The sequence below is a fragment of the Phocoena sinus genome, chromosome 1, assembly GCF_008692025.1.
Source record: "Phocoena sinus isolate mPhoSin1 chromosome 1, mPhoSin1.pri, whole genome shotgun sequence".
Lineage (NCBI taxonomy): Eukaryota > Metazoa > Chordata > Mammalia > Artiodactyla > Phocoenidae > Phocoena > Phocoena sinus.
In genome coordinates this window covers 91,151,537-91,169,700 of record NC_045763.1, presented here as the reverse complement: position 1 = coordinate 91,169,700, position 18,164 = coordinate 91,151,537, and the positions used below count along the sequence as shown (strand labels likewise).

Genomic DNA, 18,164 nt, shown 5'->3' with positions numbered 1-18,164 from the left:
AATAATTTGGAAAAAACATGTATGAACCAATCTAAGTTCACATTATATTGACATCATTCCTGAATTAACAAATTGTGTATCAGCTAATCCAATATATTTGAGCTTGCTAGGAGAGTAAGGAGAAGGGGGAGAGAGTTGAATTTTAACCTAAAGTTCAAAGCAATAAAACAGAAGAGAAAAGGCAGTGGTGGCCTCTAAGCTGTTTTCCCACTGAATTTGTCTACTTCTCAATCAGGAAGATGCTTAGAGATCTAAAGCCAAATTTTAAGACTCTGAAATTCTCTCTAGATCAGCTATTTGGGAAACCCTAGCATAGTGACTTCTAAAGGGGATTCAAAAATACAATGTATCTTAAATCATCCTGTGGACTGATGAGAAAATTTTAGCTTGATTCATCACTGAGATATACATTATAATAGGTGAACATTACCATGTTCTGTCCAACTGGACTTGACTTTAACAAACATCAGTTGTTAGAGTGGAAAATGTTTTCTTTATGTCAGTTATAATCATAATTCTTAAAGGAAAGGATAATATATTTAAATTGCAATAAATTTCATTAATCCTACAAAAGAAAAAATGTATCATCATTTGTTATGAATAAGCCATTTTACTCTTCTCTGATCTAGGCTGATCAGACCAACCTGGCATGTTTCAGAGAATTTCATTCTGTTCTAAGCATAATAATATTGACCAACAAGAGTGTGTCCAGATGAGAATAACCAGGAAGGTGGAAGCCCTGCAAGCATAACATAAGAGGAAGAACTGAAAAGTCTGGGCATACTCTTCTTGGAAGAAGGCAAGTTTAGGGAGCTTGTTATTTTAAAGGGCCATAATGTAACAGAAAGAAGTAGACCTCTCAGTTGATACAACACAAGGCAGAACTAGCACAGTGAATGGAATATGAGAGACAACAAGGACTTACTCATGATAGGAAATGTCCAATATCAAAGCATATAGTAGCATAAGCTTGATTTTACCAACACTGAAAGTATCCAGGTTGAAAAATCTAGGTATCAGGGATGTTGCATCGTGCATTTCAATACTGAGCGAAATCTGGACTAGATGACCTTTAAGCCATATTCTTTGATGTTCTAAATCTTTAATCCTAACCATTTGGGAATAGTATATAGTACACTGTGACGTTGCTTCCCCATCCTCTTTGGTTATAAGAATGTTTCTGAAATTTTGACTGGATATCAAAACCAGGAGTTTTTGAAAAGTGCAAATACACGTTCCATCCCAAGCCCCTTGAGCAGCATTTCTGATCAAGTGGGAAATCTGTATTTTCAATGGCAACAGGTGACTATGCTGAATCAGACATCTTTTCAAAGCATTGGGCTTCTAAGGTCAAAACAATAGACTCGGTCTGTGACCACCTAGAGGGGTGGGATAGGGAGGGTGGGAGGGAGATGCAAGAGGGAGGAGATATGGGGATGTATGTATATGTATAGCTGATTCACTTTGTTATACAGCAGAAACTAACACACCATTGTAAAGCAATATACTCCAAAAAAGATGTTAAAAAAAAATGGACTCCATTCCTTTATTGACTTATTAAATTTTCAAAGTTGTGTTTTAGTGACTAAAGACTGGGCACTTTTAACTCAACAACCAATTTTATTATGGGAAGGTTTATGTGTGAAAGGACAGCTAAGCAATCCTACTACTACTAATAATAATAATTGTAGTAATTGCTTAGAGAACTGTGCCCAGCACTTCACATGCATTGTCTAATTTTATTAGTACAAGCTTTTTTTTTTTTTTTTTTTTGCGGTACGCGGGCCTCTCACTGTTGTGGCCTCTCCCGTTGCGGAGCGCAGGCTCCAGACGCGCAGGCTCAGCAGCCATGGCTCACAGGCCTAGCTGCTCCGTGGCATGTGGGATCTTCCTGGACCGGGGCACGAACCCATGTCTCCTGCATCGGCAGGCGGACTCTTAACCACTGCGCCACCAGGGAAGCCCTAGTACAAGCTTAAGTCAACCTCTAAATACTGCTTTTGTTATTTTACTGGAGGATGTAGAGCCAAGACACTTTGATTGCTGAAATCATAGACTATCAGAAACTTAGCTATTTGAAATCAGATCAGTAAAAATGGAACAGTCCACTCTTTTTTTTAATATAAATTTATTTATTTTATTTTTGGCTGCATTGGGTCTTTGTTGCTGCATGCGGGCTTTCTCTAATTGCAGAGAACAGGGGCTACTCTTCGTTGCGGTGCACGGACTTCTCACTGTGGTGGCTTCTCTTGTTGTGAAGCACGGGCTCTAGGCACGTGGGCCTCAGTAGTCGTGGCTCGCAGGCTCACTAGTTGTGGCCTGGGGGCTCTAGAGCACAGGCTCAGTAGTTGTGGCACATGGGCTTAGTTGCTCCACGGCATGTGGGATCTTCCCAGACCAGGGCTCGAACCTGTGTCCCCTGCATTGGCAGGCAGATTCTTAACTACTACACCACCAGGGAAGTCCCTCAAGTCCTATTTTTAACCCTGTGTCTTCCTTTGCTTGGTGAGATGCTCCATGGTTCCTCTGGTGTGCCACCTGTCTTGATGTGACAAGTTAATAAGCCTAACTCTGTTGGACTACAGATATGTCTTTGATGTTCTTTATCAGATGGGCTCTATCAGTAGATATTAAAATCCTTAATTTAAAGATCAGTAAAATAAGGTTCAGAAAAGAACTTAGTCAGGATCATATAGTAAGTGACAGAACTGGGATTCCAGGCCAGATCTATATGATTTCAAAACCCATTCTCGTAACACTATGCACACAGAGTCAGAGAATGTTAGAGCTGAAAAGGAAACTAAGGTATGCCAGACTGCTAAATTTAAATGAAAAGCTAGGATTAGAATCTAGGTGTCCCTACCTTCCAACCCCCATCACATGGGTAGTTTTGTTTTCATTCAGCTGCCAATCAGCAACTTTTCAGGCTTTTCCTTTAGCTTGCACCTTTTGTGGATCCAGTATGTTCCCGGGGTTTGGGGGATACCCTGAGCCTTCACTGAGACTCTAACACTGGTAACTTCAGGCAGTCCCCAGAACTCCAGATACTTCCTGATTATTCCCTCCCTGATGGATGAGAATATAACCAAATCAAACGAATACATTTCAATTTTCATAGCTGCAGAAACACAATGCATCAACCTTTCTACATATAGTTAATAGACTACTTCCCTAAAATGAGTGAATTAAGTGAAAACATCATCCTCTTCTGTTTCCACTCATCCCAATATCAGAGTACATGGGTGACCACCCATGCTAAGTCTGTAGTCAACCCTGAGTTCGTGCTACCCAAGTCCTGCCATTGTGAAGCTGCGTAAGGCAGCAACAGCCATCAAAACTCAAATATTTACAAATTATGACCACTTTTTAAATGAAACCCCTCAGATCCCACTAAAATATCCCTCACTGCCTAACAGTGGCATCCATCTTAAGCCACTGATTTTTATATATGGCAACTATCCAACGTTATTCAATGCAAATATAATGGAAGGTAATCAAAATCATGCAAATGACACACGGTTTCATGCAGTGATGGAAGTGTTGAGATAACTGCCCTGATAAAATACAAGGGGATTATTAAACAGTGCCTGGCAGATTTATATCCTTTAACAATTGAAGAGAGAAATTATGGAATGGGCTCTTTAAAAGATAATGATTTGAATATCAAAGGTCCTAAAAAAATTAGGTAGCTCCTTGGAGAGTTTTGCAAAAACAAATCTCTTTATGATTGTGCTGTGAAAACAGATGACAATATTTTTTAAAACTAACCTCACACACACACACACAAAGCGTCATCTATTCTTAATTCATGCTAATATATCCTCACAATTGTAAGATAATTTAATGTTCATCTTTCTTTTCCAAGATAAAATTTTAACTATAACTTTACTTTAAGAAATTTTAGGGCCCATTTAAACTGTATTAAATTTAAACGTCTGCTTTCTGCTAACAACCATCTCTGGATGGTGGGAACTCCTGAACCCCTTTTTTCAGTGAGAAATATGTGTGTTTGGGAATCCTCACTCTCCCTTCTCTTGCAGAGCTTGACCCTTTTTCTTTCCTTGGTTGTACCTTCTTCATCACACAGGATGTGTGTCCACACACATCAGCCCTTCACTTAGTTGGCTTCCATGGCCCCTTCTCCTCAAAGTGTGGTCTGTAGACCAGCCACTCTGACCACCTGGGAGCTTGCTCAAACTGCAGAATCTCAGGCCCTGCCCTCAACTTCTGAAGTAAAATTTACATTTTAACAAGACCCCCCAGTGATTCATATGCACCTTAATGTTTAGCACTGTTCTCGATGATTCCCCAGCACTTTTTCTGCAATACTGTGTTTCGTGAAATCTAGAGTTTATTCTTGTCGGCCTCCATATCTAATAATTCACAAAATTCTATGTAAATTGCCTAGCCCATGTGTTATCCTTCCTCTGTTCATCTCAGTTCTTACCGGATCATCCAAACAGCCCCCTAACTGCTCTCCCAGCTGTCAATCTCCTCCTTACCCCTCTCCCCAGTATTTATTGCACCTTTTCTGAGTAATCTTTCCCCAAATAACAAACAAGTTAGCTATCACTCTCCTTCCTGCAACTCTTGAAAGACTAGTTTTAGTAAGATCTAATCTCCTGGGAGAGCCGCAAGCACCAGCTGGTGGTCCCTGCTACCTCTCCAATCCTATCTCCTCCCTCCCCCCACCCCACCAGGCGCTTTTCACTGGCCCTAGTCCATGCTACTTAGAGCTCCGTAAAGAACATGTGATCTCTGACACCTTGGTGGTACATTTTCACATGCTGTTCCTGGGCTAGAATGGCCTTTCCTTCCTGATCTACTTAGGAAATTCTACTGAATGCACCTAAACCCACAGTCTCCTGAAGCTTTTTCTATCCCACCCAAACTGAATTCATTACTAACCTGTTTATGTCCTACTACATTTTGTACAAATTACATAGCACATTATATTGAAATTATTTTATATGTGTTTTTCTCTCTTGTTTCTGAGATCCTAAATGAGTGAATTTTATTAATCTTTGATCTCTAGCATTTAGTGTTTAGCATATAAAGGATGATCAATAAATCCCTATTGAATGCATAAGTAATTCACCATGAAACACACGTTGCTCCTCAAATAATTCTAAACGCAATTTTTATAGAAAAATACTAACTTATACATGTATTTTGATATTAATACGTATATTATTGAAAGGAAAACTATTTAAGAAAGGACACATTTTTTATCATGGGCATGTTTCTGAATCACTCTTAGAAGAAAAATGAGGTGCACATGAATGGCGCATTACCATTACTGAACAGTAGTTATGAGCAGTCTCCAGTTTTAAGTTCAATAACCTCTTGAAAACCTTACGACCACAGTAAGGTTTGAGTTCAATAACCTCTTGAAAACCTTACGACCACATAGCCTAAGCATGCAAGCTTGAATGTTTAGAAAAGGGAACTTTTGTTTATTTTGTTTTGTTTTAAATAGTGTTGAATGAGTAGAAAGATAAAACATAAAACTTCCAAATTTGAAGTGTAAAATACTAGAATTATTTGTGCTTAAATTGTAGCCATACAGCCTAGGCTGTTAAAAATTGGGAACACATCAGAATCACCTGGGGAGCCCTTGCAACCATACTAGTATCCTACTTCAGTGTAGGACACGTAGGTGATAGTGAAAGAGAAAAAGAAAGGAAGGAGAATAAAGGGAGGGAGAAGAAGAGAGAAGAAGGAAAGGGTAGAAGAAAGGGTGGAAGATAAAAAGGAAAGAAGGTAGAGAGAGAAGGGAGAAGAAAAAGTAGGGAGGGAGGGAGGGAGGGGAAGGGAAGGAGAGAGAGAGAGAGAATGCACTGCAAAGACAATCTACTTTCAATAATGGCAAATATTGCAGCACTCCTCATGCTATACCCTATCTGCATACATTTTACCAGACACTTGACAAGAAGCATCTATACTAGAATTAAATTTTCAGCCATATGCTTTATGACTCATATTACATGTAAATATTAGAATTCAAACTACCCCCTGTTGACATGTGCATGTAATTTTAAGTACAATTTTCTTGATAATGCAAGGTCCTTCAAGAGCTTTGATATTTCTATTTACCTCTCTTCCTTCTCAAGGAAAATGCTGTTTTCACAATAATGTTCATTTTTTCTATTCTCTTTTTTCACTCAATAGCCCTATATTATTATGGTTTAAGTAAATATCATGATTTTATTTTATTAATTGGAAGAGAGGTAAAAATGTACTAGGACAAATGATGCATATTGACAAAGGAAGGGCTGAAGAATATAATTCTCTACTCTTTGAAGCATTGCACAAAATTCCTTATGACTTAAATTTTATTTTATTTTTGGGTCCATAGTAAACTACACTGTCCATTTCCCTGAGTTAAGAATTAAGAGAATTAAGAGCTAAACTTTTAAAACCAGCTCAAGCACTATCTTTTTCCTGACCATTTCACCAGAAGATACCAATCTCCTTTTCTTTTAATCCTCCACTATATCTCTATAAGATTGGAACTATTCAGTTCATATGTACATATTTGTTTATAGTCTGTTACATTCTCAGATTGATAAATTACCCAAAATATGAGGCTGTACCACATTAATCTTGCATTTTTCAGTATTGTACTGTTCCTGGCCCAAAGAATGTACTTAATAAATGTTTAACAGATCAATGCCTTTAAAAGTCAATGAGAGAATAATGACATACTTCTGCTTACATTTTTCTAACAGAAAATAATACATAATTAAGCTGGGAAATGAGAGAACAAAAAATATTAGGAAGCAGAAAAAAATCATCTGTTTAACTTCAATAACAAGAGATAACCTTTGTCAACAGTTTTCCTTTACTTATCCATGTCAAGTTCATATATATGTCATTGGGCCCCTTTCAGATGAGTATTCACAAAGGGAGCTGTTTGTAAGTCAAGTTACTTCTGTCCTCCTAAAACTGTTTTTATAAGGTCAGTTGTTCTTAAATGTGTTGAAACATAAAAGGACAAGCAAATGAGGTAATGAGCTTGTACAGCTTCATCTATGTGATGGTTGTTTTAATGACCTGGCCTTAACTGTTTTTCCAACCCCCTTTTATAAAACTACATAACTCTCACGACTCTTTCAATGATGAAGCTTGCCTGACTTGTTTCAAGTCCAGATCTTTAGACATTTATGTTTAACTATGTTTGTCTGCTAGAGCTTTCTTTCAAATCACAAAACAACTTTGACTACACATACTGATGAGGGGACAATGCTGACAAATAAGTAGCTAATGCTGCTACGTACAAATTAACTCTGCAGAGCTCCTGCTGTTTATGTGAATTTGTTAAAAAGCAAGCTACAAATGTATTCTTTTATACTTTGATGTTTGGGGGTATTTACTACTACCAGAATTTTGGTTCCTGCTAAACATACATTTCAACTTCCAAGAGGGAGATAAGTTTTATGAAACAACTTACAACAACCTTTCAGAAAACTGCACATTTTAAGATCCAATTTTATTCTTTCACGCTACCACTGAAACAGTCTTCTTTCTGATCACCAAGCAATTTTCCAACCTCTTTGAGATTTCTCTTTCTAAACAATTTCTTCCAGAAGAGCTTTTGGCAATAATTTAACACTTGTCTGCCCTGGTAAGTTGGGTGAATTAGAAAAACCTGAAAATAGATTCCAATGAAAATGAAGCAGGGACTGAACACTTACCTGAGTCAGTGACTCCCTGACCTGGCTCTGTCACATTCAAAGATAAACTCAATAAGTAAGACACATTACTTTTAATTTTTGTGCTCAGCTTTAAGTATTCATTTACTGAGAGCATGCAATGACTAAACTGCATGCTTCCCCCAAATAATTCCAATTATTTAAAAAAAGATTAAACTTGAAATAAATAGTTGCTATAATACTGTTATTGCATGTGTTTTTTTTGTGTGTGTGTGCACATATGTGTGTGCATAATACTTAAAAGCATACTTAGAATGTGACAGTTGAGGTTCAGATACTGAACTTGCCCTTAATTAGCTGTGTGACCTAGGCTAGCTTACTTAACTTCTCAGTGCCTCAGTTCCTCATCTATAAGCTGGTTATAGTAACAATACCAACCTCATAGGGTTTGTGTGAGAATTAAATGAATTCATACAAATAAAGCTCTAAGAACAGTGCCAGGCAGACAGGCTTAAACAAGTGGCTCCTCAAGGCTGGCCTGTGGGATGGGTATGCTTTAGACCCTTTCTAGGATACTGCTGTCAGCCAATCCCTATGAACCAAGCACACTGGAATCAAGAATATTTTACCCTTTTAAAACTCTTAAAGCTAAACCTTTACATTGGTAATTTATACAAAATTTGGTGATCTTTACTTCCTTATTGCTAACAATTTCTATCTCTATTCTCTCTTCTATAAATATGGGGAAAAGATACATAAACTTCTTTTGCACTAGAGTAATGATGACAAATATTGATTGAGAACTCCTTGTTTGCCAAATCTTGTGATAAGGGCTTTATATGTAGATGTTTATTTCATCCTCACAAATTCCTAAGGAATCAGGTTCTCTTGTTATCCCCGATTCACACATAGGGAAACCGAGGCTCTGGGAGGTCACACAGCCAGCTGTCTAGTAGTGTCAGAGCAGAAAGCGAGGAGGGGCTTGTGTAACTGCAAAGATCGAAGCTGAGCTCTTAAGTATGGCACTATATCATGGAAGGGACTATATAGGAAATTCAATTTAATCTCTCCATTTCCCAGCTGAACGACCCAGAGCAAGGCAATGACTAAGTGATGCAAAATTTAAGTCTTTTGCCTTACAGTCTGAGGGTCTCTCTGTCACACCACTTTGCATCCTCCTTTCCTCTAGCCTAATCCTGGATTTATATTTTTTCACTTCTTCAAGTTTGAGTAGAAAGTCAGAGTTAAAAAAAAAAACAAAAAACCATGTTTGCCCTGAATATATTCCTCCCGCACACATCCATTTTTTTCTCCTTTGAAGTAGCAACAAAAGCTGCCAACAGAGGATCCCCTGGGCTTATAGAGCATCAGTCGGCTTCTCAGATGAAGGCAAAGATGAGAAGACAGAAATCCCCCCTTTAGAGAACTTTGCTAATGTTTTTCACTCAATACATTCTTTCTTTAGTGAACACTTTTAAGACAACCCTGAAACCTCAAGGCAAGAATGGCAAAGCACTGAATTCTAGGAGCTACAGGTGGTCCCTAATTGATTGCCAGGAGCCAAATGAAAGGAAGTTGAGTGAATGGACACTCAGATCTCCATCTTCTCCAATTCATTTTATTTAAACTCATCCTTTCCATAGCCTACAGTCCCTTCCATCCTCCCCTATGTTATTGGAGGCAAACTTCATTAGCCAAAGGCAAGAGGAAGAGAAGAAATATATTTCATATATTTATTCAGGGTTCCAGTGACTTGAGGCTTATCAAGAGAAGTCAAAATAAGAGAGACAGTACTTCTTGGCTTAGACCAAAAGTGCTTGCATTCTAAATATCAAATTTGGAAGGAAAAAGCATTCTTAACTTTTAAGTTTACACTATCTTTTTACTCAGGTATACATTCATCGTGTACACGTAACAACACACATGCAAAATGCAATAATATTACACTGGCTCATTTTGCAACAAAGCGGGGAGGCTCTATTTTAATTTTTGCATTTAAAATGGTCTCCATTTTACAATGAGGGAAGTTCAGGAACAAAACAATAATATATTAATTTATGCATTAATTTAATACTTACTGATAACCTGCTATGTACTAGGTACTCTCCTAGGCATAGAGAATACCCCAGTGAACAAAACAGGCAACGTTCCTGCTTTCATGGAACTTTATTTCTAGTGGATAAAAGAAATAACAAGATGAATAATTAAAATATATAGGATCCTAACCTGTGATAAGTTCTAAGGAGAAAAAATGTAAACCAGCAAAAGACAACATGAAATGATCAGGTGAAAAGTGTAGAAATTTGAGATAGTGTGGTCAGCAAAGATCTTATGAGAAAGTGATCTTTGAATTAAAACAAAAAGGAAGTGAGAAGACATTTGAGAGACTAGAAGCCCTGAGGTGGAAAATTATCTTGCATCTCTGAAGAACCAGAGTGACTCCAGTGAAGGGAAGGGTTATAAGAAATGAGATCAGAGAAATAAGAGGAAGCCAGATCATGCAGAACCTTATGGTTCATGCTAAATATTCTCACTTTTACCAGGAGTGAAATGGGAATCTATTAAAGAGTTTTAAGAAGAGGAATAATATAATCTTACAATTTAACAGAATCACTCTGTTGGGGGGTTAAAAAAAGGACTGAAGTGGTACAAGGTCAATTAGCAGTGGCTCTTGTATTAAACCAGATGAGAGATGATGATGACTTTGGAGCAGCATGGTGGCAGTGAGAGTGGTGTAAAATGGTTGAATGCTGGGTATATTTTGAAAGTAGAGATGAAAAGACCTGATGATGAAACTGATAAGAGATGCAAAAAAAAAAAAAGAAAAAGTTAAGGTTGAAATCTAACTTTTCAACCATGGAACTGAAATGAAGAAGACTATAGGAATGGTTACATGTATATAATTTTTTGGTTTCTTTTGCTTTGTTTGCTGGAGATGGGAAAGGCATATCAGAAGCTCATTTTTTTTTTACATGCTCAATTTAAGATGTCTATTAACCATCCAAGTGGAGATGTCAAGTAGATAATTGGATATACAGGTCTGAATTGATAGGAGAGGTCTGCGAGGAAGAAATGAATTTGGGAGTCATTAGCATATAGATGAGGAAGAATCGACAAAAGAGACTGAGAAGGGTAAGTCAGAACGTAGAAGGAAAACTAGGTGGATGTGGTATCCTTGAAGAAATTCTTTCAGGAAGGATAAAGTAAAAGTCTGATGAATGCTGTTCATAGGTCAAGAAAGTTGAGGACTGAGAATTGACTGCTGGATTTAGCAACATGGTATCATTGCTAGCCTTGATAAAAGTGGTATCAGTGGAGTAGAGAAGTGTGAACAAAACCCTGATTAGGGAAAGAGAAACTGAAGACGGTGAGTATAGACAACTCTCAGGAAGGTATGCTGCAAAGGGACAGTGAGTGATAGGGGAAATAAATGGAGAGAAAATAGGATCAAGAAACTACTGTTTACCTGTTTGTATTTAAAATGAGTGATATAAGTGGGTGTTTATATCCTGCTGTGAATGGCCCATTAAAGTGGGAAGATTTATTGATGTCAGTAAGAGAGGAAAGGATTAAGAGAGCTGTCATTGAGTTGATGAGATGGATGTGATCTAGGGCAGTCTACTCAAAGGTGGTCCAAGAATGGCAGAATGAGAATCAGTTAGGAGACTGTCAGAAATGCAAATTATTTGGCCCTGTGCTAGAGCTAATAAGTCAGACTCTCAGGGTGGGACAAAGGAATCTGGGTCTTATCAAGCTCTCCTGGTAATTCCTTATGCATGATAGTCTGAAAGGCACTCATCTAGTGCAGAGTGGGGGAATCAACCTTACCTAGGAACACAAACAATTTATGTGTGGAACAGGAGAAAAGGTAGAGTTATGTGGGCACAGGTGAGGCAGGTGGGTAGGTAGAGTAATGGGACCTTATGGAAGTTCTCTTGTAATTGCTTTGACTTCTCAGTGAAGGAAGAAGCAAGAACATCAGTCCTTTTTCTCCATTTTGAGTTGGACTATTAGCTCCAGAGACCCAGAATGACTTTGTGTCACTCAGCAAAGTTGTATTATTCTCTTCATCCTCTGTGACTGAGTACGAAGTTAGCATAAACTTTAAGCCTCTTCCTCTACTTTATGCCACTCTTCCTATTTTTCCTCCTTGCTAGCAAGGGTCTACTTTGCTCTTTCTAGAGGTCACTTTGGTTCACCTATTCTTTTAGTCAAGCTATGTTCCCCAGAAAACAACACACACACCTACCATACAGATAGTCCCCAGACTAGCAAGTGTACTGAGTACCAAAGCAATGTTAAACTTTCGTGCTCCAGATCAAAGAAAAATAAAATTCCAATGACAGCACATGCCAATATTACAAAAGATTACCTATAAGTCTTTCTTGGTCATTAATTATTTGCTTACTAAATATTTACTATATAGGTTTATCATGAAATCACTCTACCATAAAATATCTAATGAATAAATATATTAATCAATAACTTCCTCTCCCACACTTCTCACATCTATTCAATCACTAACGATTTCACCCCAATTCTTTACGGTATCCATCCTTTTGAGCTCCACAGACAGTTTCTTGTTCTAGGCCCTTGTCATCTCTTGCCTGAACTATGAGAATATGCTCCTAAGTTACGTTCCTGTCTCTGATAGGCTTTGCTGTTCCTACAACCCCCATCAGCCTATCCTGCATCATGAAAATGCCAATGTAATAATTTCAGACATAAAACTAATGATTTCACAGCCTTGCTTAAAATTCCTGAATTGCATCCAAGATAATATCCAAACATCTTTGGCTGACTGTGAAGCCCTGGGAGTTGGTAACTGCTAGTATTTCCAGGCTTGTCTCTTGCTACTTTACTCCATCAACATTCACACCATGCTTGTGGGACTTCTGTAACCACTGGGTTTCTTGCCCTGAACACAGGTTGCTACATCCACATAGAAAAATCAGCTTCCCCATCTGCAAACAGGAGCCCAACTTATAAAATGGAAATTATAATCAATTTACTAGATTATGAGAGCAATGCAAACTATTTAACCTTTTATAAATCATAGCTATTTTATTTCCCATAACTAACAATCATTATAATTTAAGCTTTTCTATTTCAATGTGTGCCATTTAAATCTGTTTTTTTTTAAACCACACATTATAGCTTTTACATTGTTCATAAACATCATCAAATCATAAACTTTCACTGTTGTTCTCTTTCAGTTCTTCAGTGCAGGTATTTGCATCTCTGGGAAATTACAAGAAGCTTTCCATTTATATTGTATTTTTCTTTATTTCTTCATTTCTTTTAAATCTGCAAATAAGAGTACTGGTTTCCCCTGATATTCATGTTATATTCTTCTAAAGAAGCTATTATTTTGTTGATTGATAGCTCATTAATAAGTATAATTACCATCTGCCATGTTGCATCTTAAGTTATCCAGTAATTGCATTTATATTAGTTTTCAATTTTGGAAATTAAGCTCTTAAAAGAGACTCTTCTCCTTTATTAAAGTCAGGTAGAGTTCCTGGTAATTTTTCAAACAACTAGATTTGTATATCCACTTTACTTTTTGTTACTGCCATATTGTAATAATAATGTAAAATTTAACAGTCCTTTCTATGAATGCTGTTATTTAATACTAAGTTTAATATATAAACTATGGTGCTTTTATGTTAAATTTTGCATATGACACGATTTTTGAAAAAGACAAAAATACGTAATATTTGGTTTTCTGGGCACTGTGGTTAAAAAATAAGGGTCAGCTGAAACATCTGGATGTATTCTGAAAGAAAAAATGTAGCCTGGATTTCAAGGTAATATATGCAAGGAAGATTTGAGGAGTCTCAGTATTCACCCCAGTTTAAAGCTGTTTTGAAGAATAAAGGCACACACACCTTTATAAATATATATGTCTTTCAATTTTATTAAAGATATTCTCTTTATTTCTCCTGCCAAAACTGTTTAAGGAAAATACATATCTTTCGAGATACAAACAATTCCAGAATTCTCCTAAGGAATCAAAACAGTATTTTTTTCCTTTTCATATGATTCTTTTTCACTTAATTTTCATTCACCCACATTTCCCTTCACGTCTTCTCTCTGTATTTTTATTTTAAACCACATATATTATATAAGACAAGGGCCTCTGATTTATTCCATTTGGGACCTGAGATTTGGATGTGGACAATTTTGCAGTATTTGTAAAAAGAATATAATAAAATTACCCATAAGCCGCAAATTCAATATATACATTTGCCGTCAGAACTCTAATAAACAGATTATTGAATTTCACAGCTGGAAGGGGCCTTGGAGAGCAGCGAGTCCACCCCCCACATATCGCAGGGAAAAAAAAAAGTGAAGCCAAGGAGTTTTAATTTACTGGCCAGTCACTCAACTAACTGCAAGAGAACAAGGAGCTAGACCTCAGACTCCCTGGGGAGTCACAGAAGCCAAGTCTTGTGCTTTTTTAATGTCACATGTTCTCTCATGACATAAACTTGCAGTACTGGTCTGTCATTCTTCACAAGGTGAAAATAGAGTTAACTGAGTTTGCTGTGTGCCTGAGAAACTGCTAAGCATTCATTCGTAAAAGCAAAACTGGGAACCTATGAAATTTCTTTATCAGGAGCTTTTCTCCAAGGCTGCCTTTTCTGTCTGTTCACATATAAGGTGCCTAGGGCAATGTCCTCCACAGGCAGTAGCTATTAATCTCTGACAATTTTTTTTAAGAGGCAACAGTGCTAATTTTAGGTTACTATATAAAAAATAATTTCTTACTCAATTATCTAATCATCTTGGATATTCTCTTCAGACTTTGTTTTCATGTTTTGTCTAAAAGCACTTTTTCCATGCTCAGAGAAATCTGTGGATATTAAATTTGGTGTTTGAAATGCGCGCTTTGACAGACCTCAATTTAAGGGTGCTATGTTTTTTTATGAAGGATAAAGAGAAGCTGATTATACTGACAGAAATCCCAGAGGCAGTGAACTCTGTTGATGGTAACTGACTATATAGTGGAGCAGGAAAAGCTCTAATTTCCTCCTTCCTTCAACCTCTGCTCTAACAATTACCAGTGAAGCCCTATCAAGAATATTTTGTTTGATGATCCAGCAAAGTATCTGGTAAAGGAGGAAAAGGGAAGAGCAGGGAACTTCCTGTGAGGGTGAGGGAAAGAGGTTCTGTAAGCTTTCCCTGCATGATTAGAGCTTGGGAAGTTGATCTCTTTTCATCTTTTCATGCTGTAGAGGTGGCGTGCTGCAGTCACGCCTCCCGCTGCCAGCCCAGAACCAGGATCTTAATCAGTCACTATGAAAACTCATTAGCTCCACAGCAATGAGTCTTCCACTGCTGAAGCTTGGCGCTGTGCTTAGCACCATGGCAATGATATCAAACTGGATGTCCCAAACTCTCCCATCCTTGGTAGGACTGAACACCACGAGGCTATCAACGCCAGATACCTTAGTAAGTCACTCCGGTGGGTTTGGCCGTCTTGGGAAGTAAGTGCATTAAACCAGTGGGCTTTATTTTGTAAACTGCAAAGGCTGAGATTTTGCTTCTCTATTTACAGGTCTTCTTCAACAATACAATATTTATGTGGTAACTTTAGTCATGGATGTTCCTTTAGGAACACTTTAAAGTTACATCAAAGAATAAACGAACTGCCTGAGAAATTAGCTGTGAAAGGAAATACTAGATTCATCAAATTCTTAATGAAAAGCTTTAATTTATATTGTTCTGAGGTTTTGAAGAATTCTTTCTTTTAAAATATGTTTTGTTTCTTATTATTTTACTTCTTTTAACATCTGTAAAATCCCCATAATTTTTCCTACAGAATATGCTATAGGGTATATTCTAGCTAATCTAGTTTTACTATAGCAGGTTCTTCTTTGGAATTCAATTCCTGTGACTGAAATGCATTCAGTCAGAGAAACCAACCTCTTTTAAACATAAATGAATAAAAAAAAAAAATTCAGCAATTTAAAGCATGACCAAAAAATCCTTTAAGAGAGCTACGAATCACGAACAGAAAACTTACTTGATAAAATCATCTCCCTGTATTGTTTAATTTTTTCATAAACTCTTCTCCTGTCACAAGGCTAACTCTGTAGTCTTCATTCATCTACGATTAGTGGCTTTTTAACCCTTCTCACATTATAAAAAATGTCTTTTCTCATGGTTTATTTGGCAATACTCTAAAATATTTCAAATAAAAATGAAAACTATTGGTTCTTCAAATAGAAGCTTACAAATTCAAATAGAAGGAATAACCTGGAAAAACAATTTCCCTGCTAGCAAATAATAAGTACAGAAACAATTAGTATTCAGAGCCCTTTACCTTTTTATGTTTATCTGTTTTTTACCATTGGACTGCTCCCACAGATCAGAAAAAGTCAGATACTTAAAAAAAAAAAAAAGCAACTCTCCATTTTCAAGATATGTTTGCAGTTACTAATAATAATTACTCTGTCAATCAACGTGTAATTAACTGAGTAGAGGCAGATCAAATTAATTACATAATTTGCCAGATTAACCTGGTGCTCAGGGCAACAGCAGAGCACATGTGAGGCACACTTTGACCTGCTTTTATATTTTTACCTCCCTTGAACCACTTATGGTACCTCAGTGCCTCCATTATTGAGATTCCCCTCCTTCCCTGTATGATGTGTGTGGCAGGAGGGTGTAAAAGACATTTGTAGTTATAAAGAAACCATGACATGGCATTAATAAGCAATCACAAAACAAAGAAATTTACATTATTTAATATTTACTGAGCCAAATTTCCTCAATGTTCAAGTACCTGGTGATTTTTAACAACTTAGTTGTTGAATTAACTCTTTCAAGAAATGAACCTAGTTAAGCAATTCATGAAAAAGCTATGTTTCAAACTTGGTACCTTGGTTCTGATATGTATATTTTCTGTGTCTACAGATATTGGTTTGGTTATTTCCTGTTTCTTGTTGATGGAGGAGAATCAACTTTCCAAAATTATGCATGATTTTTTTAGAACTTCTTGCTCTCTTATGAGTTTAAAGTAAATCCATTTTCTTTAAATTAGTAATTTAAAGAAAATGGATTTCTTCTGATTAATAATCTCTTGGTTGAAAAATATAAAATATTGGTATGGTCTACAAATGTTCTGACACGACTGAGTCACCTTTTGAGTGACAAAAAATAAAGTTCAGAAAATTTTACACTATGTTATTCACTGGAATGGAGAAATCACGTTGCAAAAGTGTGTGAGTGTGAGTGAATGAGTGTGAGTGTGTGTGCGTGCATGTTTTACAGAAGTGCCAAATATTACAGAAGCAATTTCCCCACCTTAACTATTCAAGATAATTGCTCATATCTTAGGATTCCCATGGTGAGAAATGAATGAATCTAGTTCCTACATTAAGATCATTAAATGTTAATGCTGGAAAGGATCTTAGAAACTATCCAGGCCAGTTATTTTTACACTATTTTTTGGCAGCAGTGCCTTTTTTTTTTTTTAGAATTAAATCTTACGTAATACATTCAGAATAAATATTTGCTGAATGAATCTTGAGGTGGAAATCCAATATATAAAACAGGTCATGGGTCAAATAATAAATTATTGGGGGGAGGCATTTACTGTGCCTCTATCATCTGTTCCCTCCCCATATAATCAACCCCTTTCCCTGGTCAAAATGCCTCCACAGAAACCTTAGAACTCTCAGGAGCTTAGCTGGAAATATGACTGATCTAATCCAACCTCCTCATTCTGCAAGTGGGAAAACTGACCCCAAATGTTTAAGTGACTAAAGAGATTTCCCCTCGCTGGTTAATGACAGAATCAAGGGTAGAAGCAAGTCACCTGACTGCAGTCCTGACCAGGGAAGTCATCTCACCCACCTTTGCTCTCCTTGCCCCTCCTGGTCCCTAGTGCCACACTAGGTTCTCTCTGTCCATCTCAGGTGGTTTCCTATGTCCCTGGACTCCACTTTCCTTAGGTGGAAGGGATGACAGTTCCCTTCCAAGTAGAGCTATGGTGTCCAGCCCTTCTCAACTCTCTCACTCTACATTCTCACTTTAGACAGCACGAATGGTATAAGCTTGAAAGTCTGTGCTTGCAAGTCTGTATACACCCCCCCGAAAATGAATGAATGAATAAATAAATAATGTAGGTCTTAAAATTTGTTTTATGAGTGTTTGTGGGATGTGCAGAGGGCAAAAAGTACAGATTTACACAAATATGAATATGGTCTTTCTTTAAAATGGTAGTTTCAAATAACCTTGAGAAAACAAAAATAAGAAATATAGGGTTTTAATCATTAAAGGCAATTAAATCTGTTTATGGCAGGTACCTCTGAAATAGGCAGTGTACGTTTGAATGTCTCAAAAGCTGAAACAGGTTTTTAAATTTCCAGGGTATTTTTGTCAGTAAGTAGTTAAACACTGCTCCTTATTAGGGGAATAAACTCCCTCTGGCTTCTCTTAGAATCTTGAAACATCCCTTTATCCTCCTCTTTGGCCCTGTTCTCTCTCTCTCTCTCT

The 18,164-nt window shown here is 37.1% G+C and overlaps 1 protein-coding gene across 2 annotated transcripts in view; it reads left to right on the top strand.

Annotated features, from left to right (window-relative positions):
* Window positions 1–18,164, top strand: part of OLFM3 (olfactomedin 3) — a 195,225-nt gene that overhangs the window by 126,277 nt on the left and 50,784 nt on the right. Inside the window, exon 1 of one of the 2 annotated variants that reach the window (XM_032641549.1) lies at window positions 14,881–15,113. The exons of the other annotated variant lie outside the window; for it this stretch is intronic. Within the exon in view, the coding sequence (XP_032497440.1) occupies window positions 14,985–15,113 (129 nt within the window). The 5' untranslated portion in view covers window positions 14,881–14,984. Of the gene's footprint in view, window positions 1–14,880; window positions 15,114–18,164 lie in introns of those variants that run through there. 2 annotated transcript variants of the gene reach the window in all.